The 26,172-nt window shown below is 36.1% G+C and overlaps 1 protein-coding gene across 1 annotated transcript; it reads left to right on the forward strand.

Moving 5' to 3' along the window:
• Positions 1-862: 862 nt before the first annotated feature.
• LOC132300048 (uncharacterized) lies at positions 863-19,817 on the forward strand. Its single transcript, XM_059796976.1, has 6 exons — positions 863-1,163; positions 3,929-4,134; positions 4,670-4,946; positions 7,119-7,226; positions 18,120-18,367; positions 19,357-19,817. Exons 1-6 carry the CDS (start codon positions 957-959, stop codon positions 19,481-19,483), a joined length of 1,173 nt encoding a protein of 390 aa, XP_059652959.1. The 5' UTR covers positions 863-956; the 3' UTR covers positions 19,484-19,817.
• The last annotated feature ends 6,355 nt before the right edge of the window (positions 19,818-26,172 follow it).

Below are 26,172 nucleotides of genomic sequence, written 5' to 3' on the forward strand. Positions count from 1 at the left end.
CTGACACAAACAAAAGAGGAACTTAAAAAAATCTCTTTTGTTTTTTACCTTCAAAAAAATAAAAAAAAATAGGAAAGTGAATATGCCTCTCTATATTACCATAACAGCCCTCTCTCAAAAAAATGAAGTGATTAATGATTTGTTTGATAGGAAGAAAGTAAAAGAATTGAAGAAAGATAAGAAGGAATGTCTTACTTTACAAATTTTTATCTTTTCAAATATAGAGAAAAGAGACAAAAGAAAAACAAATGTACTATTATAAAATTTTTAAATTAAAGTATAATTTTTCATAAAATATCAAGTAAATTTCACAAATAAAATAGGTGATGAGTGTTGTTAAATACAAAAGAGCGAACTCTGTATTGTATATTGATGTAAAATAAGATGTATAGGTTTATAAAAGAAGGGTTGTGTGTGATCAATAAGTAGACTTATATGTATATATGGTAACTATACATATGCTAAAATCAGGGTGGATTGAATGAAGCTTAAGTTTGAAAATGAGATCTTGAAAGCGGCATGATCTCGCTGATGTCTTCACTAAATGCTTCCGAGAATATATTCTAACATGTGTAATACTAAAAACAATTTAAAACTCACTATTTCATTCTCTCATTTAATTTCATTTCCATTGGAGAGAACTTTTTGGATATCTATAAGTCAAATACAACACTGCACACATTTTTATTCCATTGAAAAGTAATTCAAATCCTTAAAATTGAAGTTACTAGTTGGACTAACCCATTTCTTAGACTCAATTAAACAAATCCTAGCAATTAAAAATCATTGATTTTAGAAAGCCCTCTCTCTGCCTTTCCGCGACGTCGTTTTGCCTGTCTAAATTTGCTGTGTTGCTTTGAATTGCGGCTAGCTGTTGCTCACAGTTAGGTGCCAGCATCTCCGGAGAGAGAGGAGAGAGAAAGTTAGAGAGAGAGCACGGTGGGTGGTCGTCGTTAATGGCAACCCTCGCCTCCTTCCTCTCGCTCTCTCCTTCTCGTCTCCTCCCTTCCCAACGTCCTCGTTCCTCACCTCTCGTAGCTGTATCTCCCCTTCGACCCACAAAAAGCCCTAGAAAGTTCCGAACCCTAAGAACCATTGTCTTGGCTTCGTCCACCTCTTCTTTCGATGAGCTTTTCTCCAACAGTGAAAATTCACGCTCAAAGGTCAGCTTTTCTATTTCAATTTCTCACTTTTATGACCAATTTGTTATGCTAAGCTGCTCAGTTTGCTTCATTTTTAGTAATATTAGATGAGGAACATGCAAATTTTGCTTTCACGTCTTCTAATTTGATTCTTTTTCTTTAGAGAGTGCAAATTGCTTTACTTTTTGTTTCCTAAAAGCAAGATAAGTACTTCCAGTTGTTATAAAGGCAGTGTCTCAGATTCACATTGTTAATATATTTTTTGCTTCATTTAGTATTCTGAGTATAGTTGATAATTGGATACTAAAAACATTGGAAAATTCGTTTGGCTGACAGTTTTATGAATACTATTCTTTGAAAACGAAGTTAAAAAATGTCTGGATTTAGAGAACAATCTTTTTTAGTTTTTTGAAAATTATTCTCTCTTTTTAGAGGTTTAGAATTTTTTTCTGGAGAACTGAACCAAACAGGCCCTAAAATTTTGAATCTTGAATTTATCGTTGTTTGGGACCTGAGAAGACAATAACATGCATTCAACCATGACTAACACCATTAGTTGGCTTGTCAAGGTCAGAGAAAAGCCGTGAAGCAACAAAAAAGCATAACAGATAGAATTTTATCTGCTGTCAATGATCTTTGGGCAACCAAATGGAGGTTCAAGTGAATTTAGTTAACCCAAAATTAAAATAACGATTAATGCTTAACCTGCCAGAAATCTTTAAAATTCATTCTGGGGTGTGTGCCGCTGGTAATCTTTTAGTAAATTGCTGAAGAATAACTGAATCAACCCACAATATAATATCAGGACCCAGTGACCAACCTCACTTATTAGGATCACACATGCATCCTTTCTCACCATTCAGATTCTAAGATCATATCATAGTAATAATGTATTTCTCCGTCTCAACCACATTCTTGTTTGGCTTTTCCTTTCACTCCTGAAGCACTTCCAACTTGAGTTAAATGAATCCTCCTTCTGAATGCAAATGGGTAAATCATCTATGATGAGTTTTCATTATCTCGCCCTCAACTGGTGCCCCTTCTAACTCTAAATCATGTAGCTATTTATCATTTGGTTTTTTCTTCTATCTTCATAATCTATCTTATTATGCTCATGGCTGCACAAATTTTATATTAGTATGGTTTATCAACAACCAAACATTTTATATAATAATGCATGCTGGCTTTATTTAATGAAGCTAACTATACATCCTATCAAAAATAGAAACACTATCTATATTATTTACAAATCCAAAAGAGACTCTAAATACAGATGACTTCTTTATCTCATTAAATGGACAAGAGACTAAGAAACCCTACAATTTATGCATCTGCTCCTCTCCTCCTTTAAAAGATCCCCTCTCTCTCTGCATACATCACATCAAGTTCGGTGGGACCATGTACTAATTTGGATCCTTCCACCCTCCAACCAGCGAACACCTTGACCACAATTTTGGAAGACACTCTTTCTAGTAATGCCCAAACCCCTAGCAACTCCACATTGGATAAACATTGCCTCCTTACACACATGAACACCTGTTGGACATAATATTACTTCCCCTTTATGTAGTCAACCATCAGAATCTTCACATGTGTACTCATCCAAACATAAAAGCCACCTAATAAGACACGGGTACAACACGATACGGACATGGCGATATGGTAAATCTCAAAAAAATAGGGCAGATACGTCAAAAAAATAAAATAATAATAATAATAATTTTTAATCGCTAATTTGGAGCTTAGGGCTAGATGTTTATTATTTTTATTTTTATAATGTTATATTATTTTTCTACTTAACCCATAATATATTTAATATTGCATTGAATCCCATTTTTCCAAAAAATTAAAAATGCAAAACCACCCTGCCTTGTAAGTGCCTAAAATGCGTCCAAGAAAAAATAAAATATTTAAATTTCAGGACACTTACTAGTCGTGTCCGACACTGCCACGGCACCCCTAGTTGAAGTTTCGGTGCTTTCTAGAAAGCCACCTTATTAGGCAATTTAATACTCCAAATCCCCTCTACATGGAAATGGTATCCTAAGACCCTCACCACCAAACAACCCCCCCCCCCCCCCCCCCCCCCCCGCGCGGGCGGGGCGGCATATGCTTTGCAACACAAACCCAACTTTGATGTGCTCCCCCTAATGTTGTCTACCCCCCTTCTCACACTAAACTTGCTTTATAAGAGTTCAAACAACACCATCAGCTCTTCTTTTTCTTAATTGTGAATGAACCTGCAAAACTTGACTTCCAAAGACACTGCTTTTGGAATCCAATAGATCAGAGAGAGAATCTGCCACCAGCACCCCTGTCATTAACAATTCCAAATGATCTGGGAGAAAGCTTGCTCATTATAGCCTTCTCACCATCTCCCATGCTAGTCTTGTCCTTTTCTACTCTGTGTTGGTGCGCTACCCTTGTTTTCTCTAAAATCCCTTGACATCAGAAAAATGCTGCATGAGGTTGAAGGGAAAACTAGGTCTCTCTCTCTCTCTCTATACATATATATATATATATATTTGGGTTTTTTCCTCCTACCTGTGAGATTTCTCCCCGCTCTTGTAATATTTTTTCTACTACTTGCGCATCAAGACAACACCTTGCCTAATCAAGCTAATATTTAGAATTGTCAGTCATTTAAATACTGGATCACAAATGACAGAAGTGTGAATTTGCTTATAATTAAATTCTTGCAGCATGTTGGTTCATGAATAAAAAATCATGAAATGGAAAATAATGATTTTGCATTTGAAATAACATCAGAATATTTCTTCTTTCAGAAATCAGTTCTTTCAGATTTGATACAAGAGATTGAGCCTTTGGATGTGAGCCTAATTCAAAAGGATGTTCCGCCAACTACAGTGGATGCTATGAAGAGGACTATATCAAGCATGTTGGGTTTACTTCCATCCAACCAGTTTCAAGTTTTAATTGAAGCTTTATGGGAACCCCTTTCTAAGTTACTGGTTTCTTCAATGATAACTGGGTATGTTTGTTTGCTGGGTTATGTATACAACTCTTGTTCATGCTTTTACTAGTCTTCTGGTTACCATTAGGATTTAAGATAAGAAAAGTAGATTGGAGATCTTGCAATTATTTTGTTTGCTGGGTTATGTATACAACTCTTGTTCATGCTTTTACTAGTCTTCTGGTTACCATTAGGATCTAAGATAAGAAAAGTAGATTGGAGATCTTGCAATTATTTTGGGCACGGGTGGTAGCCCTATGAATCCAACTTTTTTGTTCTTCCACTATATCATCCTGCAAAACCTATATGGCGTCTCCCCTTCTAGTTAAAAATAATATATCAGCGCACATTGGTTAGAGGACAAAAACTTTTATTACAGACAGTTACAATGCTAGATATAATATGAATACATCTGTAGCACATGCTCTCTCTCTCTCTCTCTCTCCCACACCCCCCCCCCCCCCCCCCCCCCCCCCCCCCACCCACGGCCGACCTTCTTTTTCTTTCGTTCCTTACCATTGGATAAATTCTAGGTAGTCTTCTTATATTGCAGGTATACCTTGAGGAATGCTGAATATAGGCTTTGTCTTGAAAGGAACCTTGATATATATGAAGGAAGCACTGAAAAACATAAAACAGAAGATTCAAAGCTTGAAGCACAAGGAATGATGTCTGACAATGAAAGGAAATCCACACCATCTGGAGAAAATGAGCTACTAAAATCTGTAAATACATCTGAGAATATTGGGATTCAAGGTCTTGGAGAAATCACTCCTGAAGCTCAACAATATATTTTAAAGTTGCAGTCTCATTTATCTTCTGTGAAAAAGGTATGAAATAGTGCTTCATGTAATAGAGAGATTTGTTTCTTCCACTCGAAAGAATGTGTTAATTTTTACAGTAGATTGACTCAGATTAATTACAGATATAATTTACACTGGATCTCGTAGCCAATTTAGAAGCACTAGAACTTCTCAACATATGCTTTTTTCAGTTAAACTTTTTACATTGGCATTTTGGTTATTTATGTCACTCCTAAATTTGTTATAGGTCGTTCCATTATGAGTTTTTGCCTGAGTGTTTTGTGGGAGCATATTACTGGACAGCATCCTTACAGATAAGATTAATGAAAGGTGAAATGTGTTTTTTTGGGTCTTTCTGGAGCACATCACTGGGATGAACCTCACATGAGCCACTGTAGACGCGAAGACCCTGACCTATGAAACAATGAAAAAACAAACAAAAAGTCGGGGAGAAATCAACTATAATATTTTACACAGGCTTGCCTTTGGACTTGTAAAGTAGGAAAAAACAATGAAAAAACAAACAAAAAGGAATATAACCCACCAAGATCTCAAAAACAAATTCTCTCCCCATCTCTTGCAACATATCTGGCATAAGGTAAAACTGAAACAACTCCTGGAGGATAAATTCCAAGAACGTCTTTTTATCATAGTAATTCGATTTGTGGGGATCCAGATGATTTCTAGCGATGAAAGTTTGATCCTAGTGGTAAGTTTGAGGTGGTATCATATTTTTATCATTATAATGGATTGCTCTTTTGACGACCGGGAGCTGGAGGCAGTTAATGCTCCCTTTGAGTTGATTCATAGTACTTCGATTTGTGGGGATCCAGATGATTTCTAGGTTTGATCCTAGTGGTAAGTTTGAGGTGATATCGTATTATTATAAGATATTAGCAGGCAAATACATGGGAATTAGTTTCCCTACCAAGAATTCTTTGGTGTGTCAAAGTGCTTTCCCGGGTTTCTTTCTTTGTATGGCCCTTTGGATGTGATTTTGACTGTAGATTATTTGGGGAGTGAAGGAAGAATGCTTTTGATTTTGTGTTGTATGTATAGGATGGTAAAGGAAACCACTATATGGGTATACATTTGAGGATGTAGATATGCCAATCGTTAAACTAAAATCTATGGGGTTCCCAGAGTCTTTTCACGCTTATCTTGATATTATTGTGATTTGTGTTTTACCATGGGAGCTTAGGGTGCTTGCACATGGGTTCTTCCTGCTTTGACATTATATGCACTTGAAGAAACTTCTAAGGGGAAATATTCAAGTGAAAAGGTCTTGTATAAATGTATTCATACAACTTCCTTTGTCATTCTTAAACTCAATGGGTCCATGTGGTTCCCTATTTTCAAGGGGCACGGGGATTACTGAAGTATGAAGCTGTTGATAATGCAGAAATCACTATATTATCTGGTATCATGAGGTGGAGCATTTTGTTGGCACCCACGAGTAGAGACATTAGTTTGGTTTTATTGCATGTTTCTTCCTTTATTCAAAATAAATATCCAATTGACTTGTAAAAAAATAAAAATAAATAAATGCACCAACGGAGGAGGGTAGATTTTTATTGGGTTTAAATGGTGAATACTTGAAATTAGTTGCTAATTAATATAATGTAAAGCACCAAGCCATCAAGTAGGATGAGAAGGATAAATTTGTTACATAACCCACAATGAAGACGTGGAAAGTTCATATTTCATTTGAATATTGGTTGAAAATTTTCCATTTGTGTTAGGAACTTTCTTGATCCACTACCGTTTCTTTTCAGGTGAAAATGGTATAAAAGAATTATGTATAAAATGTGGGGAAGGTTAAGTTGATTGATACTGCAGTTTAGTAAAAAATACACTTGTCTATTAGCAAAAAAATGGAAAAAAAAAAAAAAAAATGGTGGGAAAAAATTCAAATAGAGCATCATCTTTTCTACAGCAAAAGAGAATTGTATAATAAATTACAAGTACTTTTCATTTATTCCTGGATAATCTTTTGATTGAATCTGTTAGCATATTTCATTGGAACTCGCTATCTCCTTTGTTTAACAATGAAAATCTTATGCCTTTTAGCTTTGGAGCTACGATGGTTTCACTGCATTATTTTCTTGCCTCTCAAGTTTTTTTTTTTCTTTTTCTGCAATGGGCTTGCAGTAATGGTTACTTATGATACCAATATGTCTTCTGTTTCTCTTATTCCAGGAGCTTCATGAAGTTAAGCGGAAGACTGCAGCTCTTCAAATGCAACGGTTTGTGGGGGAAGAAAAGAATGATTTACTGGATTACCTAAGATCACTACAACCGGAAAAGGTTAGCCGTAAACTATAGAACACATTGAAGTTGGTTTTCTCTTAGTAAAGAAGTGCTTTGGTACTACAAGATGCTCTTGTGCTGTCTGTTCCCTAAACTTTTGCTCGTAGTCATATGCTAGCATCAGATGTTGCAGTTTTCCCATTAAACTCCTTGAATATTTTCTGTTATAAAGCAATTTGCTGTATTTCAAAAAGCCTGTAGACAAGTCTTCATCAGTGACTATGTTATAGTAATATTTTTAGCTTGAGAATGTGCTTCCACTTTTTATTTGTCAACTTCCCATATGCACTGGTTGATCAGCTAGAAGATGAGTGTGGAATGGAAAAATTCCATCTTCTCTGTCGTTCTTTGCTGTCTTCTTGACCAGTAATTGAGGATAAGGCTGTATATATATTTCAATGATAGTGTTCATTTCTAGAAATGTTTTGTTAAAATAAAAAATGATAAACTCGCGACTAAACAATGAATTTTAAAAACTATATGTCAAGTTTTCTTTATCTTTGTGTCAATTTGCTTCTACATTTTTTTTTCTCTAAGGATTAGTATTTGAAGCATTTTCCATTGCTTTGGTGCACCATCTAGAAAAGCGCACACCCTCCACAATGCTGCAAAAAATAACAAAAAATTAGGAACAAAGTACAAATAATTCCTCAAGACAACTAAGTGTCTGTTTGGAATGGCTTCACAAATGCTGCTTTTGGCCTTTTGAGCTCAAAAGTTATTTTGCTATCAAGTTTATTAAGACATTAGACTCCTACATTTAATAAATATTTCAAGTAAAGTTCAAATCACTAAAGATATTTTTTTCCCTCAATTTTACCCGTATAACTTTAGAATACCTATATAGCATTTTCCCATTAGTTTATAAAATTTGGAATTTTACCTCCAAGTTTTTAATTACACCGGATTGTCTCCATAAACAAAAAAGTGAAGGAAATTTGTTACTTTCCAATGTTAGTAATTTTTCAGAAAACTCGGTGACTTATTTAGATTTCCCAATTACTAGGTAAATTTATCATATAAATGGTTGAATAATTTTAGGAAAAATTTAAAATTCTTTTAGACATAGGTTATTTATGATTTTTTTTACAAATTATTTGGAATTTTGGAAAAAACAATTTTGAAGAAGTGCATGAAAGGAACTCCAAGAAGTATGGAACTTATTTGGATTTTTTTTCTCAAAAGAAAGACTTTATTATCTTAACAGAAGTTTCCAGGACTTTGTTCTCTCTGAGGTGGAAAAGTAGGACTTATCCTTATTCCCCCATGCTTTTTTACAAATGAAGAATTTTTGCTGTTGTCTCTATTACCAAGCCTTGGCTCAATAACTTAGTCCAGATACATTCGGGTCATTAATCCAAGCTTATTTTTAATTCTAATTCATGTTGTTTGGTTTAAAGGTTGGAATTGCTTGGTCCCAAAGTTTTGGTTATAGCCTCTCATCAATCTCCACCTAAACTACAAAAATCACTAATTTACCAGAGTATCACATAGTGACAAGTGAGAACAACAGATGATGAGAACTTGAATTCGAACAATTGTAGGCTTTAGAAACGTCGGAATCCTAAGAATCAAAACCTCCTTCCAGTGCGATGCCGCAAACCCAATCGGTGTCGTATATTTATGGTGAGATGATAAAGATGTGGCCATCAAAATTAGGGTCTTGAAATAGAAGAAATAAAATTAGGGTTTTGAAATTGTGGACCTTGAATTAGGGTTTGAATGGGTAAGATGTTTAGAGAGAGAGAGTTTTAGAGAGGGCAGAAGTGAAAGGCTGTGAAGTTAAGGAAGATGATTCTTGGCCTTCTTGCGGTCGCGCTCGAGCTCTTTCAGAGCTTTGATGGCTGGAACAGCAACGGAGGGGCGGCAGAGACCTTGGCCTGGCAGTTCTGGACAGTGACCTGGAGCCCCTTCGATCCGGGTTATTGAAGGACGTGTTTGGCAAGGAATGTGGTATCAATCATGCTATCCTTGGTCGGTGGTGGTGGGGGTGGTGTTTGTGGCGGTTCACCGGAATATCTCGTCAGAGAGAAATGGTTCTCCGGTTGGTGGTGGTGGTGGTGATGGTTCATGACTAGTTTTTGAGAAAGCGATAATTAGGGGTATAGGTGAGGGGTAATTTGGACCCAAATGTATAGGTGCTTGTCAAATACAAAATTATTTATGTATAAGTTGTCAAATACGAAATTGCATTGTGTTAAGTGACTTTGGACACCAATACTATTTGAATACGGTCAATTTTTAAATATTGGCTCCAAAAGTTGTCAAAAGTTAAATTTTCCCTCATTTTAGTTGTATCCACGATTTCTGGTCTTGAATCATCAAATCGAGTTATTTCATTTTCTTTATTCTTTCTTCCCCAAATTTTTGGGTCTTCCTCTTGTCCATTTAGCACGTTCTTGTACTTGATTCAAGTCACTTCTCCTTAATGGTTCATACATAGGTCCTAGTTGCGTATGATTGGACATTTGAATTGTAACAGATGGTTAGATAAATCGAATTGCATAATGTGATACTATTATGTAAAATTTGTGCTTTCCAAAATGGCAATAAAAAGGGTAAATGGGAACCCAATTGGGTATTTTGCTGGAGCTAAAGTAGGGTTTCCCCCTACTTCTTCGTTACGTGCTTGTCATGGAAGTGTTTGCCACCTTAATGAAGGGGAAGGTGCCTATACGTTTCTAGGGAGGTACTCTGATCTCCATCCTCAGTGAAAAGATTTCTTGAGCTTTGAGTTAGGATTTAAACATTTAAGTCTTTGCGAGACCATTGGAGATTGCTTTAGAACTTAAGGGCCTGTTAGGCATGCGCTTTGTTTTAGGCATTTTGTTTTTGGCTAAAACAGAAACAATGTTTTTGCTATAGGAGTGTTTTGAAAAAAAATAGAACACGTTTGGGAACGATGTTTTGTTATGAAAATGTCGAAAACAGAAACATGCAAAACATGTTTGGTAGGTCATGCGTTTCAAAAATTTTGAAAACAAAACATGTTTGGTTAAAAAAAAATGTCCTACCAAACTATTTTGAGCAGAATCAGGTATATCATTACCATCGCTGGGTGTTCTTATTTTGTTTGATTTTGAGGTCATGATTTCGAGAGAGATATGTAATTGAACTTGATTGAATTAATTAGTTATTTAAATCAATTAATTATTTGAAGCCCACATGGCAGGAAGAATAAGATAATCAAATTTTGAAGATGACCATATGGAAGAGAAAATCAGTAGAGGTAGGGTTCCGACCAAACAGATTTAGGGCTTGAATGTAGAGACAAGTTTCTGATGTTTTCGTGTGTTTGTAAGAGTAAATCGAACAAAAACAAACCCTACAAACCTTAAAATGGAAGGTCTACAACACTTTACAGTGAGATTTTGTGGTTCTTGAGGTTCACAAATTGCAGAGGGTAGGGTTTGGCCGCCTCCAAATCGCCAGAGGTTAGCACTTCAGAAGAGAGAGAAAGTGCAGAGAAAAATGGGCCAAAATGTTTCAGTTTTCTTTATATACCTGGGGCAAGTTTATTGCAATACTTATTTTTGTTTCGTCCGCTACAGTAGCCGCACAGTGCTAACACATCCAAAAACACCAATTTCTTGTTTCAGGTTTTGGGTCCATTTTAAGAAATGTTTTGATACTGTTCGAAACACTCCAACGTGCGCCAAACATGTTGCAACCAAATCTAGTGCTACAGTATCAGACTTGCAACAAAAACACTAAAACAAAACAGCAACCAAACAGACCCTAAACGAGCAATCATGCCTTTCTAGATCCTTCTTTAGTTATCCTTTTCCTTGGTTTGTCATGTTGAATTCTAAAATGAAGGTATTTATATAATTTGTTTAATTATTGACTAGGCTATTAAATTCTACAAATTTAATGATAAAAATTGTTGTTGGTGATATTAACGAGTACACTGCTTTGGTTTTTCACTTTCTTGCGAGCCTTATTCGGATTAGGGTGCTTCCTCGCTGTTTGATTTTAGTATTCTATCTTTCGTCAGATACATGAATCATGTGGTTTAGGCCAATTGGTTAACAGGTCTAGTTGACATTTGTCATGTAACTTCAACAAGTTGTGGCCCCGTTATAACTCAGCGGGTCCATCCTTTCCAACAATACCATTTTACTGAACTACTTTCAAATGCGAAAAATAGAACACCAAAGCATTAACATCTATTATCAAGGTAACATATGACTATAATCTGTCTAACTGTAAAAACATTTGACATAACTGTCAATAGAAGCCCCTAACTATCCAAAGATACTTCACTTCTCCCTCTCTCTCTCTCTCACGCACGCGCGCACACACACACACATGAACTAACTATGTGCCTAAAATCCTGATCTGGCATGCCATGATTGGACATAACACCAACATAAAGAAGGCAATTAAAATGAAGGCAGAAATTATGGAACATTATATTAAGAAAATTTGGGCAGTTGTAATTAGTCCATATAATTATCTTCCTGCTAAAGAGGGAAGAAAACTGAACCCACCAAAACTTTTACTATGCCCATATTGCCCCATATCCTATTGTCAAAAAAGATAGAAATAAAGTAAAAAAAGAAAAGATGACTCTATTCAAACGTCACCTTTTTACATGTGCATTGATAATGCTTTTTAACCTATGAAGTTAAAAGTGAAGCACAACTAGCTGAAGGTGAAAAGGACAAAAAGAAGGGAAGGTAACATAATTCCTACTCTTAGTAATAGTAGAATTAGAAGCTTTGAAAAGAGGCTGCCTGCTCTAGCTCTTCTTAGCTCTTCTTGGTGGTGGTGGTGGTGGCGGCGGCGGAGGCAGCGTTGTCGTGGAGGACATCAAGCAAAATGGTGCTCTTGCATTTTGGGCATCTTGGGTGCTCCTTGGCAAGCATGACACACATGAGGCAGCGAGGGCAGCCAACAAGCATCATGGAAGTTGCTTCAGGGCTGTTGGAGTAACAAAGGGTCTCGTCTTGGTTGAGCTCTGATAACACACATGAACTTGGCGGTGATGTCGCTGACACTGATGCCGATCGGCTCGGCGATTGGACTCGTGGATTAGCCCTTGGTGGCAATAAACTCAGCTTCAAGTCAAGTTTTGGACCGTTCCCGTTTTGGCGAGTCATTGTTTTGTCTTCCAAGTACCTCTTTTTTCACACTTTTTTTATAATATATCTCAGCAGTCTTAAAAAACACCAAAAAAAGTTAAAAGGACAAATTTAGCAATGAAACATTATATAAGAACAATGAAATTGAATCTTATATATGAGCTCCGTCATATAAAGAAGCACGGACACGGATACGACACGACACGGATACGGCGACACGGCAAATCTAAAAAAATTAGGACACGGACATGGCGGGGACACGATGAATAGTATATATATATATATATATATTATATATATATGATGTAGTACTTTAAAAATTACTAAGTGTTTCTATTTTTCATCAACCTCATAATGAAAAAAATACACAAATCATAATTCATCTACTGTAATAGTGTAATGATTAGCCCTTAAATATCTATTTGTTTTGTCTAAAATTGCATATTAACCGTGCAAGTTTAAAATTATTATGTACTGACCACATAAGTGAGTAAAAGTTGTTAAATAACTTCACATATTTGTACTTTAACCCAATTTTCTTTCAAAAATTAACTTTTAGACCCCTAAAAATAAGACACGTGTGTCGGACACACACCCCTGACATGTCGGACGCATGTCCTCGGAGTGTCCGTGTCGTGTTCGAAAATTAAAAAAATTTAGACACGTTTTTTGGTATGTCCGACACGTGTCGGGGCGTGTCCAATGAGTATCGGTGTCCGACACGTGTCAGACACGGATTCTTCGCCCATTTTGAAGTGTCCGTGCTTCCGAGCCGTCATATAAAGAATCATAGATATTTAAGAAAAATGATATTATAAATATATGATCATATACTATATATATATTTGTACTTTTCGTTTGAGGATCTTTTGGCAACCTAAGGGGAGAGGGCAAAGGGCTTCTAATTCTCTATGTGATGAAGGTTTGCTAGTATGAAAGAGATCAAGAGTGACCGGATGGCTTGACGGAGATTGGCTAGACTCGGATTGGTGAGCACATCATGGTCATGAGACGCACGACCACCACTAACATGGTCTTGTTGAAGTGGGTGTGGTTGTTGGTTTTGAACCTCTAAGGCCATTATATATAAGAGGAATCAAGGGAGAGAGATGGGTTTTCTTTAAAGCTTAATTAATTAAAGGGAGAGAGGAGGGTATAGAAGAGTATAGAGAGAGAAAGGGTAGACAGAGAGTGTGTTGAAATGAATTAAATTGAATATAATTGGAGGAGGAATGGTAGAAGACAAGAGAGTGTAAATTGAGGGGCAGGAAATGGTTGGAAAAATCCCAAGATGGGTTCAGAAAAGGGAAAATTGGAGTAAATATTGCAATTATAAAGTGCAGGAAACCTTCATTCATTGCGTAGGGAATTGACATTATATATATATATATATAAACATTATATATGAGTTAATGAATGCGTGTGTGAGAGTGAGAGGAATATAACACAAGAAAAACCCAACTTCTTTTAAAGCAAAACTGAATTTCTAACAGATCCAACCACACCATTAGCTTGAACATTCTTAGGAGTTGTATCATTATCTTCGTCATTACGTTCTTTTCTTTTTACCTTTTCCTTTCTTGTTTTTTTTTTTTTCTCTTTTCTTTTGTATCCAACAATATCTTCACCTGATACTTGGTATATTTATATTAAATAAAAAAAGGAAAAGATATACGGTTATTAATTGATACTTTAAACTTTACTTCACTTTCAAGTTTCAACAAGAATTAGGGAATTTAAAGCTGTTGAAAGATATAAAAGTCGAAGAGAGAAATTAAACATGAAGAACACAACACATAAAGCCCAAAGGCTACATCACTTTTGTTATATTTTCTCTTAATCTTTGTATATAATGATCACCTCTATTTATAGGTGAAAGAATACAAGTGATAAATATGGAAAATACATTGATAGAGGATTTTTAAAATCAATCCCATATATCACTCCAGTCAATATTCTATCATAGGCTAAAATCACTCCTATGATATTCTCATATTAATACTCTATTAAGGAGTAATTTAAGGGTTCCTATAATAATATTCTCCAACACCTCCCCTCAAGTTGCACACTGAGATTTTAACTCAAGTGTCCAACTTGAAACTAAATATGAAGTTGTGGAGAGTCTGAGACGAGTAAATTTGAAAAACAAATTGATCCGGAGTTTTGAAACAAAAGGAGTTGATCTGAAGATCTGAGACAAGTTGATCCGGAGATCCAAGACGAGTTGATTCGGAGACGAGTAGTGTATAGAGTAGGGTATGATAAACCTGCTTTGATACCATGTTGAAAGATATAAAAGTTGAAGAGAGAAATTAAACATGAAGAACACAATGCATAAAGTTGAAAGGGCTACATCACTTTTGTTATATTCTCTCTTAATCTTTGTATACAATGATCACCTCTATTTATAGGTGAAAGAATACAAGTGCTAAATATGGAAAATACATTGATAGAGGATTCTTAAAATCAGTCCCATATCATAGGCTAAAATCACTCCTATGATATTCTCATATCAATATTCTGTCAAGGTGTTATTTAAGGGTTCCTATAATAATATTCTCCATCAAAAGCCATTTAAATGTTATGAAAAAGTAAAATGGCTGCAATTAGCAAGTCACATATGTATACCTAATTATGTACAGTGGAAGGATTTGTTTACTCCTGTAATATATTAATCTTACACATCTCAGTATATATATATATATATATATATATATATATATATATAATATTTGTAAGATTTATACTTTAAGAATCCAATTGTTAGATTGAATCCCCTCTGGATTAAAGTTTTATTTTGAAGGTTTTACTAAGAGAAATATGATCTGATTTATGAGAAACAAATTTTACATATTATTAAAGGGTAAAAAAATCCACATTTATACCCTTCTGTGACTGTGTCTACATATACACATATGTTATTGTGGTATCTGAGGCACAATAAGCTCAATTTGCTTATACTAGTGTTGTGTTTCTGATGCATCACAAGGAGTGTCAATATGCCCAGGAAACAATAGCAACAACAATGACAAGCCTTATTGGAAAAACCCTAAAACAATAAGTATGAAAAGTGGAAAATAATGAAGTTCTTGGCATGTACAAGTGATAGCATGCATCCAAGTCTCACACACACTTCCACCTCTTAAATTCTAAATGGTAGTATGGTACAGTTCCACCAACCACTAATATTTATGTTTTGTCAGTGAGATTCTGGTAAAAGCTTGAAACAGTAAAGAGTTTAGTAAATACAAAGTTAATATAGGCAGATTTGATTTCCCAACATAAAAACTCTCTATCGACGTGGCCCAAGTTTGTTGACTAGGCTATTAATAATATATGGCATAAACACACACACACGTGAATAGTGCATTTGTATGTATATTATTATATACTAAATAATTTCACTTTCATGATAAATCTACATCTGATCTCATGATAAGAGAAAATGAATAAACATTGGCATCACATTGTATGTCCATTTGGAACAGCCATATAGCAAGTCCAGTCCTAATATTACACACACACACACACAAACTATATAACCAGTCCTTTTCGCTCCTGTTTCTGGTACCTGAACTCTTAAGTTTATTATCCCACATTAGATTTTGGATGCTACAAAGGTATTTCTATAAAATATATCTAGTCATAGCTTCTATTGTTCTATGTGTGTTCATTTTTAGCATTGTTTGGTTCTATAAAGCTAATCAGGGCACTCCTTATCATAAATTGGGCACTCCTTTGATTAAGGATATCAAAAAGACTAATTTCACCAATGATATGCAAATTTTTTTTGGAAGAACTCTGCTAAGAAGGTGCTTCCTTGCTTTCCCTTTTTCGGAAATAGAAATTACTTTGAACATAAATTGCTTAGTTATATTATAATTTGGTGGTGTTATATGGGACGAAATGGATATTTAATAATAGTCAAGAGACTCACAGGGTTGAAATCTGAACAATACCAATAGGTTATTACCTAAGGCCTATAAGAAAAAGATTGGAGATAAATCTAACCAGCTGCCTCTGACCTAATATAATAAGAACGATTATCCTTATGACCAAACAAGGACCAGCTTAAGGCATAAATAGCCAATATATAAGCATATATTCAAACTAATTTTCTACTTTTAAAAAAGGGGGAAGCAGGGTGATACATAGCCGCCTAAAAAACACAGAAGATATTGAAATTAATGAAGAACCATTTATTGGGTAGATATAATTAAAATTTATCTGCTTTCAATTAATTGGTATCAGAATTTTGAATTCAAAATAAAGAAAACATTGTATTTAATGAGAATTGGTTATTTGGTAAATACAATTAAAACTCAGCTTCTATCAGCTAATTGATATTAATTTTGGAGTTTTTATGAGGCCACCAATGGCCAAAACAGGGTTGGAAGATCTTCATCAATACCACTATTATTTTAAAGTCATCTTGGATAAGTATGTATTTATATCCGCCATTATGTCATGGGAATGGTTTTTCCGTTAAAATTCTTGAGAATGGACGGTATTTTTGGCAAATCAAATTGCTTCCTGTTAGTCAAGCGACCTAACCAATTGATTGGAATAAGAAAGCTTTTCTTTTGTATTTTTTGACAATTAAGATCTAGACCCTCGATTTGGAAATTGCTCATCACTTATGTAACTTCGTAATGTTGATGTTTGAGTGTAAATGGTTTAAATTATAACTCATTTGTACCAAACAGCTTATTTTTAATCCTAATATTCATGTTTGGTTTAAAGGTTGGAATTGCTTGGTCCCAAAATTTGGGTTATAGCTTCTCTTGTATGGACTCACCAATCCCCCTCAACGTTCCCAAGTCAACACGAGATGACGTGGCTATGAGTATGGGATGTATGTTCAACACATCCCCTAATTGGACACTCAAATCCTCTAAATGCGATGATAGAAGAAGAAAAGTTCAAATATTATGGTAAAGAGGTATTTCTTAATTATAGGATATATGCTCAACACATCCCCTAATTGGACACTCAAATCCTCTATATGCGATGATAGAAGAAGAAAAGTTCAAATTTTATAGTAAAGAAGTATTTCTTAATTATAGGATATATGTTCAACACATCCCCTAATTGGACACTCAAATCCTCTATATGTGATGATAATAGAAGAAAAGTTCAATTTTTATAGTAAAGAGAAGTATTTCTTAATTCTGAGATAGATGAGATTCCCTTTCCTTCACCATGTTTCTTTTGATTTAAATTATGATTGAGTATATCTTTAAAGATAGTACGTTCTTTGACCAAGCTCCCCTGGCGTCTTTTAATGAAATTTGATTTTTCAATAAAAATAATAATAGAATCATACATTATCCTTTAATATAGCATCTTATGTACTGAAATTTACAAGACGCGTCCACGTACCCGTATCCAAGTTTTGGATACAAATTTAAGCCAAGTCGCTGTACCCTTATATTTGGGATTTGGGAAGGTCTGACGCTTCATACACGGTACTCTCTATACATGTACCCAAGTCCGTGTTTCGTAACTTTTAGCATCATGATTTTATGTGTGTGTGTGTGTGTATAAATATTATTACATCTTCCTCTTCTATTAGATTGTGATGGACTTAATCTCATTCTTATAATTTTTTTCCCTTTCACTGTACTTGGCATGGATTTTATTCTCAATTTTTGTTAACTATTTTTTTTCCCTTTAAATGTATAATAAGTTTAAATGGCTTCAGGTGTTGGTTTAATCATATCATGCAACGTAGTTCTATTTTTAGCTCCTTCTACCGTTCTTTTATTTCCTTTGTGATTGATATTGGGACTTCTATAAACAGTTAGCAGAGCTATCAGAACCAACATGTCCTGAATTGAAGGAAACAATCCACTCTGTGGTCCACGGTCTCCTTGCAACCCTTTCTCCCAAGATGCAGTCCAAGGCTCCTCCTCTGTCAGAGAACTCCTCAACTGGAATTGTAAATGTTGGAACTGAAGAAGATTGCATTGATCTTGTTGAGAACACTTCAATTCCATTCCAGCCCCTCATTTCATTAACTCGTGACTATCTGGCTCGTCTACTGTTTTGGTTAGACCAGTTTCTCTCTCTCTCTCTGTCTCTCTCTCTCTCTCCTTATTATGCTTCAGTGCTTGTTTAGATCTCATCCACCCATCTCTTTCTGGATTTTCCATAAATTTAACGTTATATATTTTTTTTGAGTTTTAACTTTTTGTTTCGCTTTATTATTTTATTTATTTATTTCGGTAGAATCTGAACTTTCTAAAAATACCAAATTCTTCACTGAATGTTGGGAAGCTAACTTTTCTCATTATTGTAATTATATGGTGCCGACTTTCCCTAGTATCCCAATATCTTCCCCAATTTCTATCTATTTATGAAAGGTGATGGCCATTGCCACTACTGAAATGGGTTGTTTTGTTGCTTTTTCCTCATTAATGTGGCTATAGAAGCAGCCATCTTGGTCACGGAAACAGGCCCTCCCTTCTGGAAAGTAAAAGGCTAAGTTTCCACTTGTCTTTACCTTTTAACTTAATTTGGTTAACCTGTCAAAGTCTCTTTCGGGATTTGAACACTATTCAAATGTCCAAACCATGTGCGTGTATATACTAAAACTTGACTTAACATCTGGGCCAAACATGAAGGTTGTTTCTATTGCCTCTGCTCTGATTGACTTTTAAGTCAGTTTACATAAAATTTGGGTCTTGAATTGCCCCTTATGCTGTTTGGCTAGTATAAATTCATTTCCCATTCAAATGGTTCTCTGCTTCAGTGGAGAAAACCTAGTCCTAGAATAATTGTTAGAACTTGCAAAACATTTGGGGATTAAGGACAGGAGGGGGGAGGAAGAGAAATGCAAATTCTAGGTAGGTGGGGTTTCAGGAAAACCATAGGAGTAAGAAGTCCTTCATACCAATCGGCCCCTTTGCTGGAACATACTCAGTCCAGCTTATACTTCAGAACTAGGCAAAATATAACATTTGTATGCATTTTATTCCATCCTCGTTGGATGGAGACTGTTAGCTTCTGGGGATCTAATTTTTCCGCTTTTCTTGAAGGTGCATGCTATTGGGGCATTACCTCAGAGGCCTCGAGTATCGACTGGAGCTTATGGAACTTCTATCTTTGCCAAGCAATGTAGAGAATGATGCCTGTGGTGGACCTGGTAACGAGCAAGGTGCTTGAATGCTGCCTGCTTTGGTTGTACCCGTTTCCATCTGTATAGACATGTATTTTTTCCATATTAAATGGGTTCGGGACATGAAGCCAGCAATGCGTTATGGGAGGAGTATGGCCCGAAATCCTGCTGTTACCCTGAAGGATGCATCTCATATTGTTTGTTACCGCAGCACTTTTTTCTCTTTGACATAAACATAAATGTTGTACTATCACTACCCAGCCTGTGTGCTTGGGCTGAAGGAAGTAATGATGCCCTTGTAATTTTGCAGTCAGGATGGGCCTCGGAACCTATACTTTGTCAATATTAATCGAAAAATCCAATATAAAGGAAATTTTCGTTCTTCTTGTTGCACAAATGTGGTGTGAGTGTGTTTCCAACATCATCTACAAATTAATTGGCAATCAATTGTGAATGCTTGCAAATATTGTCATCTGGAAATTTCTTTTTGATGATAACGGTAACTGGTTTGGTTTGGGTTAGCAAGGGACACTTTGAACTGGTGGGAATTGGAAAGAGAGAGCCAAGTAATGTTTTCTGTATCTTTAAAATAGTTTAATTTTTGTAGACAACAAAAAATGATGCAATTATAGGGAAATGTTTTTAAGTAGTCATTTCAAAAGCTATGCTTTTTGAATGAGCTTCAACAATACGGTTTCTTTGAACTTTTCCTGGGATATGTTACCCTTCTAAGAATCTAAGCAGTTGGACTGGAGTTTGTTAGTTATTATTCATTTTGAATGAATTTCAACAATATCATTAATAAGAATATAAAAACTAAGGTTTAATTTCACTTAAATAATAAGGTGGTAAAATGACATTATTGTCTACTTTTAAGAGAATTATACTTTTAGGGATGTCAACGGCACAGGTTACGGACGAGACATCATCTTCCGAATTTGCTCCATAAAAAAGAAGAAGAAGATAACATTAGTTACGAGAGAAAAGAAAGGAAATGAGAGGATACCGTGAGCTACTTATCGTGTTCGGTTGACCAATGAAGGAAAATAGAGGAAATACTAGTAATCATGTTTGGGAAAAGAAAGAAAAAGAAACAATTTTAATGAATTTACCAATATAACCTTTTTCATGGTTCTTGTCTTTTATAAAAATAAGAGCAAATTTAATATTATAAAAATTTCATTAAAAATGCTACAATTTTCTTCCATTTCCTCCCATTTTTTGAGGGATAACAAAATAACTATTCAATCTTTAAACATATCCCTCAAAATCCTTCCATTTCCTCTCTTTTCTTTCAAAAAGTTTATACCAAACACAAAACTCCATATCCGTCTTTCCTTCCTTTTCTTCTCAACCAAACTAACCCAATGCTATGTTTGGTACGGTAGGAAAGAAAAGAAAAGATAACATTAGTTATGAGGAAAAGGGAAGGGAAGGATAATTTTAACCTCTTATCGTGTTTGGTTGATTAATAAAGAAAAAAAAATGAAATGATAATAATCATGTTTGAGAAAAGAAAGGAAATGAAACTATTTTAATAAATTTATTATTATACCATTTTATCTTTTAAAAGATAAATTTATAAATTTAACTATGTAATATAAAAATAAATAATGATTTGATAAAAACATATTGTTATTTTGAATTCATGTTATACCTCTAACTTATATGATAGATAGGCAAAAGAAATGTATGCTAGATAGGCAAAAGAAATATTCCTATTTTGATACAAATGAGTTAAATTAAAAGTGAACAAAAAAGATGGACTGCATAATATTTATGTGACAAATGCATAAAAAATATGAAACAATTATTTCAGTGATAAATTATAGGGTAAAATGCAAGAAACCCCCCTGAACTATGGGGGTTTTGCAACTAACCCCCCTGGACTTTGATTTTGTTGCATATTACCCCATCAGGTCGCCGGAAAAGGTAAATGACATTTTTGCCCTTACTATGAAACTACACCGTTTGAAGCATTGTCATATTAATTTGATGACGTGGCAAAAAAATCTCAACAGCCAATGGGATATTGACAGCACACCAAAGATAGGTGGTGAAATTTCAACGTAACCACCTTCAGTTGGAATTCTCATTCACCGATGGCTACTGAAACTACGGAAGCGAATTCCTAAAGAGAGAACATGAGTCACCATTGGTCATGGATTTGCGAAGTTCGCGATGTGAGCTTTGGTAGAGAAAAGACCAGAAAAGGCGGACGCATTGTGTCTATAGTTTAGACCAGAGACTTGTCAGCGTCGGTGGCGAGATGAGGTCGGTGATCGGTTGATCAACTAACATCAACCTTCGCAATAGCATGAATCATTGTAAAATAGGGCTATTGGTCGGGTAAGTCGAACCACTGGGACTGCGCTAGTCTAAGGCAACCTAAGTGTTTAGAGTCATTCTTAGGATGATGAAGGGGTGTTCATAGAGGTTGTGTTTGTTGTCACTTAAATTAGGAATTCAAAGTGCATAAAACACTAATTTACAAGGAATTTAGGATGAAAAGATTAAGAAGAGGAGACTAGGGAAGTGAATCCGCCTCCATCCCTATACATATGCTAGATTAGACCTAAATTTGGGGAAAAACAACATATGATGGTCAAGACTTACATAGCAACACATGGTTGCCATATAAGTAATCAAGAGGTACATTAGGTCTCAAACAAGTATAATCCATCAAAAGATAAACATGCTTAGACTACCTAACTAAGGTGTAGCTTATACGCATTTACTTAAATGAGAGACTATCAAGTTCTTGACAAAATGATAAAGCACATGGAGTTAGAGATTAAGCATACACCATCAAAGGATTTCCTAAGCAATGGTCTATCAAGGTCACCTATCAACATGCCATGAAACCATTTCATAACCTTGCTTCCACTCTCACCATGAAAAACTCAAGCAATATGATTACTCTAAGACATCATCTAAGACAAGATAATCAACTTAAAGAAATCATCCATACATGTATCAACATTCATTACAACAAATGAGGTGCTCTTGGTTATGAAAAGACCATAAAATATACATGGCAAATCCCCAAAATAGACTATCCTAGGACATGCTTACAAGGGAGGGACTTCATCACCTCCCTAGAGAAAGAGTTAGTTACCCATTGCTAAGCTAGAAGAAGGAAGAAGCTCCATCCAAGACTCCATTTTCGTGCTCCTACTGTAGCACTCAAGAACACCCTTCTCCTTGCTCTCTTCTCTCTCCTCTATCTTGCTAAAATATTCAAGGATAGCAAATGTGTGGCCTTTGGTAGCTTTTTATTCTCCAACAAAACCCTCTCTCTCCCCTCCAAGGAACACCTCCAACCACTTCATAAAGAAGGAAGATGGCATTGAGGAAACCAATGTGCAAGTGGCTGAAATTGAGCCATTTCCGAGTGCAATCTGCCTGATTTTCGAGCACTCGAAAAGTGATCTCGAGCACTCTAACTTAATGCAATGTGCAACATGCTCCTCTTGCTCAGCGCTGACCTATTTTGGTAAAACTGCTATAACTTTGTGTCCCGAACTCCGAATGATGATCTGTTTAAATATTTGGAGAGCTGATTCAGTGCTTTAAAAACTTTATGTTTTGATGAAGACCCAATTCTCAAGTCTGGTTAGTCGAAAATGAAGATCAAGGCAGAATTGCATTGCTGCCAGGCAGTTCTGCGCACCTCTGGAAACAAGGCCATAACTCTCTGCTCCGAGCTCTGAATGACAAACCGTTTGAAGATTTGGAAAGCTGATTTAGAGCTCTAAATCTTTTATGTTATGAGGGAAGTCCAGTTCTTGAGTTTGATATGTCGAAAATGGCGACAAAAGTCAGGATCACTGCTGCCAGAAATTCAGAAATGGCATCCTTTTTGTTCAAAATTCCACAAGGCATCATTTTTGCTTCCTTTTTGCACTTTAACCTGAAAATGCATAAAAACATGCAAATGGAGTTAATCTACATAAAATAATCAATTAATGGACTTTGTTAATGTAATTTAGGGCGCTTGAATATACAGTATTCAGCGCTTATCACACCCCCAAACTTACATTTTGCTAGTCCCTTAGCAAAATCAAAATGCAAAACTCAATGGAATGAAAACATGGGAATGCTATTACAAAAATATTCACCATGGCAAAGATAAACATAAACATAGCTCAAATACAACTTGAAACAGATAAAAAGCTGGAGACGGGATCATTGGGAAGACTACCTTGCATATATGAAGCATTGATACAAAAAAAATGGGAAAAACCATTTCAACATGCATGCATCAACATCATAGTCCATATAAATAATTCAATTGTCATCTCTTAAATGGAAATAACTCAAACTCCAGTGAAAGTGAATTGAATCCTCAAGATGCGGCTTTTACTTTCTTTTCCAATTCCAAGGCACAAGTTTTCAAATCAATGAATTCCCCTTTACATGAAGTCCCCAAGGCATGATTTTATTTTCAAGACAACTTTTGTTGCCTGTTAACAATTTATTGCAACTCATAAGCGAAACATAGAATGGTTGTGCAATGCTAAAGTCCCTTAAGCTTTCTAACCAACCTATGTAGCAAGCGTTAGGCCAACAGCTCCCAAACCAGACGGCTTTAGGGTGTTAAGTGTAGAGACACTCCAAAGGGCTTAATAGCTCAAGTTGGAAAGGCTACGAACTCTAGCTAACCATGTTTATTACAATTTTTTTTTGAATGACTGTGCAATGTTTAAGTCCCTTAAGCTTTCTAACCAACCCTTGTAGCAAGCGTTAGGCCAACAACTCCCAAACCAGACGGCTTTAGGGTGCTAAGTGTAGATACACTCCTAGGGCTTAATAGCTCGAGTTGGAAAGGCTACGAACGTCAACTAGTCATTTTTTTTTTTTTTTTTTTTTTTAGATACATGCCAAAGGTATTCATCTATCAGGTTCATCAAATCAGATTAACTAGGCCAAGGTCAAGGTTGATCAAGTTGCATGCCTCACAGTTAAGTTTCCAATGTGCATCTGTGCATTGTGAAGCTTATAAGAGTGTAAATCCAGCAAGAATCTAATTGAAACATTTATACAGACTAATTTGAATCTACATGATCATTTCAACTCAAATTTTTCTTTATTTTCAAAAATTTCAATTGCTTCTATACACAAGGTATTAAACATATGTTTCATCTCCGACAAGTGTCAAGTTATACTATCATTGCTTAGCAAAAATTATGAAACCAAAAATATGCCAAGAATGCTTTGATGCACCCCCAAACTGAAACTACACAGTGTCCTCAATGTGGGACATGGATGTAAGTTAGAGACAAAAATGACAAAGAGTATAAAAAGGAACAACAATACCCAGGGGGAGGAAACGGCATTTTGATCCAAAAACCCCCAAACTTGAATTGGACTGCGCAACCTGGAGAGCATCACGAAGAACAAAAAGAAAGAACCACAAACAGTATTAATAGCACAAGCATAAATACAGAAAAAGAATGTACCGAAAGTTAACAGAAGAGAAAGAATTTGCATTGCAAAAAGAGTTTACATGATTACAAAAGAGCTGTACAGGGATCATGTCTACTAGAGCAACCTATACATAGCAAATTCTTACAGTTCAAAAGGAAAACAAAAGATACAAGAGAAATAGTTACATATGAAACAAAAAGATAAGGTCCACACTCGCAACAAGCTATGGTCCAGAGGGTAAACGGGCGAGGATGGAATGGAGGAGAGATTGAGTCTTACGCCGTTCAGTGGAAGCCAAACGACGTTCCTCAGCTGCGACACGGGTCTTCAGCAGCAAGACGACGATCTTCTTCGGCACGTGAAGAAGTCTCACACAGAGTCTGAGTGCACGCGGACAAAGAATTCTCAAAACGATCCAGTCGCTCATGAATACCAGCAATGCTAGCCCGGATGAAAGCCTGGTCCTGGTGAGAGTCGACCGGAGGCTCTACCCTTGCAGCGGCTGCTGCGGTGGAAGCATCCTCAGAAGGAGGAGGAGGAGGAGCGTGGATGAACAGGGGAGCAGGAGGCTGAGGGGTACTAGAATGGCTAAGAACATTGATCCACCGGCGCTGGGTAAAAATTTTAATCTTTTCGCCTTTTGGTTCATGGGGAGGAACAACGAAACCCCTGTGCTGAAGGAGCCGAGTTATGAAAAACGACAAAGGCAATTTCCGATTTTCAACTCGCGGAACCCGTGTAGTATGAGCATCATGCCAAAACTTCATAAATGTGGTCTAAATGAGCTCTGGGATGGAGAACCATTGGCCTTGGTCCATGGCATATAAGGCTTGCAGAAGGAGGCCCCAACGCTCGGTGCTATGCACCAAAGGGCAGACATTATGCTTGAAGACAGTGTCAATGAACCACAGGCATTCCGGAAGATTGGTTTTGCGGATAAAAGACCGGGGCCTAGTAGGATCGTCAATAGTGCAAATGGCAGCGGCAATCTGCTCCACAGTTAATGTATCCGGCTCCTCATATAAAGGGAGATTCTCACGATTGACAATGTCATCGGGGCACTCAATGGGGCAACCAGAAACCTGAATGATGTCAGTCATAGTGAAAGCATAGGTGGTGCCATCAATGGATGTAGTGAGAGAAATGGGTGGCTCTTCAGGGCATTGGAGATTCTGGTAGAAGAGGCGCACTACACGGGGGTAGGCAACCCTGGCAAGGGGCGCGCAAATGTGCTGCAGACGTCGGTTAGTCAATTCGGCGACAGCCCACGAAGTAGTGGGTAGAATGTCAAAGGCATCCGTGAGCG

The sequence above is a fragment of the Cornus florida genome, unplaced genomic scaffold (genome assembly GCF_030987335.1).
Source record: "Cornus florida cultivar Cherokee Brave unplaced genomic scaffold, ASM3098733v1 CherokeeBrave_3.0.0_Hap2_Chr03, whole genome shotgun sequence".
Taxonomy (NCBI): domain Eukaryota; kingdom Viridiplantae; phylum Streptophyta; class Magnoliopsida; order Cornales; family Cornaceae; genus Cornus; species Cornus florida.

Coding starts and splice junctions, on each gene's coding strand:
- LOC132300048 (XM_059796976.1), top strand. CDS start 957: ATGGCAACCCTCGCCTCCTTCCTCTCGCTCTCTCCTTCTCGTCTCCTC. Junction 4,947..7,118: donor ATTTATCTTCTGTGAAAAAG/GTATGAAATAGT, acceptor CTCTTATTCCAG/GAGCTTCATGAAGTTAAGCG. Junction 18,368..19,356: donor CTGGCTCGTCTACTGTTTTG/GTTAGACCAGTT, acceptor CTTTTCTTGAAG/GTGCATGCTATTGGGGCATT.